This window comes from Echinops telfairi, unplaced genomic scaffold, assembly GCF_000313985.2.
Source record: "Echinops telfairi isolate 266 unplaced genomic scaffold, ASM31398v2 ScPeMD7_18;HRSCAF=68, whole genome shotgun sequence".
Lineage (NCBI taxonomy): Eukaryota > Metazoa > Chordata > Mammalia > Afrosoricida > Tenrecidae > Echinops > Echinops telfairi.
This window is the reverse complement of record NW_022103915.1, coordinates 54,312,081-54,313,533: the sequence shown is the minus strand read 5'-3', so window position 1 is coordinate 54,313,533 and position 1,453 is coordinate 54,312,081. Positions and strand designations below refer to the sequence as shown.

The window sequence follows — 1,453 nt, the reverse complement described above, 5'->3', positions numbered from 1 at the left end:
ACTGGTCACTTCATAGACCTATTATTTGGATGAAGGATGATATCTGGGGTGGCTTTGCCTCCAGTTCTGAAGAGTGCCTTAAAGGCCATCGTCATGCCCTGGGGGGTAACAACATCTCTACCAGACTAGTAATTTTAGACTTTTTATTATGATTTTGAGTTTTGTTCCACATTTTTCTCCCATTCTACCCTAGACCTTCCACTGTAATCCTGATTAGAGTGGTTGATTGAGGTAGCCAAGCACCATCTATGTCTTCTGATCTCGGGGTAGTAGGGGCTGTGGGTCATACTGTCCATTAGTCCTTTAATCTAATTGTTTCCTTACGTCTTAATTTCTCAATTTTTCATTACTTCAGACAGAGGAAGACCAATTGTTTCATCATAGATCGCCTCTCACAAGCTTTTAGGACTCCAGTGGCTTCTTACCAAAATCAGGGTATAGAACATTAACTATGTGGACAATGTTATGTCAACTGACCTAGTTACTCCGCAAGACGATGCTTCTCTGCTCCCAAGTCCAGTGACTCATTGCTTCGTCATGTTTCGTTAAGGCGAGGAAGTTTTCATAGCTTTGTCCCTGTAGCTCTATGCTGTAACTGAATATATTTGTAGGACACGTAGAAATGCGTTTGGTAATTTGCATGTGGAAATTTCCTCTGCCAAACCTATTCAGGGGCGTACTCATGGATATAGTTCTGTTCACCCTCCCACACCTATTCAGCTTGCATTCACTCAGATTACCACGTCATTACTGTTACTGCAGGATTGTGTATTACATGTCTATTGAACAGTATTATTATAGAAACATCAAATATTTATTATTTTTATAGAAAGAAATTCTGAAGTTACAAAATAAGCTAAAAGAAATTTTGAAATTTCCCACAACTCTATGCAATGTTTTGCATATCATAACTCTTTATCAGGCAAAAAAGCTTTTTCTACTTCAAACCAATTACGATTACGCAGGTGCTTTATTGTGACTTTTGATGTATCTTCATGTTGTTCCTTATAATTCTCCTGCACATCGGTTTCTTTCATACATTCAGGATCTTTCCTGGGGGCATGTTGAGATGTTTCAGCATCTATCATACTTAGAAAATCATAAGCGGGAAGAGGGGGTTTCCATTCTGCAGCAGATAAAACTCCTGAAGGAAAATTGACCCAAAGATAGTAGATTAACAGCTATAAAATAATCACCTGGTATACTAGACACCAGTTTATTTTAAAAGACTACGTTTGTAGAAAGGAAAGTTTTACATATACTTCACTTATCTAAGCAAAGCTAGATTATTTTTATTCATTTACAAGGAAATTTGGTATATCTGTTACTTATCTTGCTCTGAAGAATAGTATTTCTTATTAATTACCTAGAAAAATTTTGGTGCATATATTATTATTCTGTTATTAGGCAAATATTTTCAAACATTTGAAAACATTATTTTTGAAGAATTACA

At 36.1% G+C, this 1,453-nt stretch overlaps 1 protein-coding gene across 1 annotated transcript in view; it reads right to left on the bottom strand.

Annotated features, from left to right (window-relative positions):
- Positions 1 to 782: 782 nt before the first annotated feature.
- TXNDC16 (thioredoxin domain containing 16) overlaps positions 783 to 1,453 on the bottom strand; it is a 95,344-nt gene continuing 94,673 nt past the window's right edge. Inside the window, exon 21 of the mRNA XM_030884875.2 lies at positions 783 to 1,144. Within this exon, the coding sequence (XP_030740735.1) occupies positions 906 to 1,144 (239 nt within the window). The 3' untranslated portion in view covers positions 783 to 905. The remainder of the gene's footprint in view (positions 1,145 to 1,453) is intronic.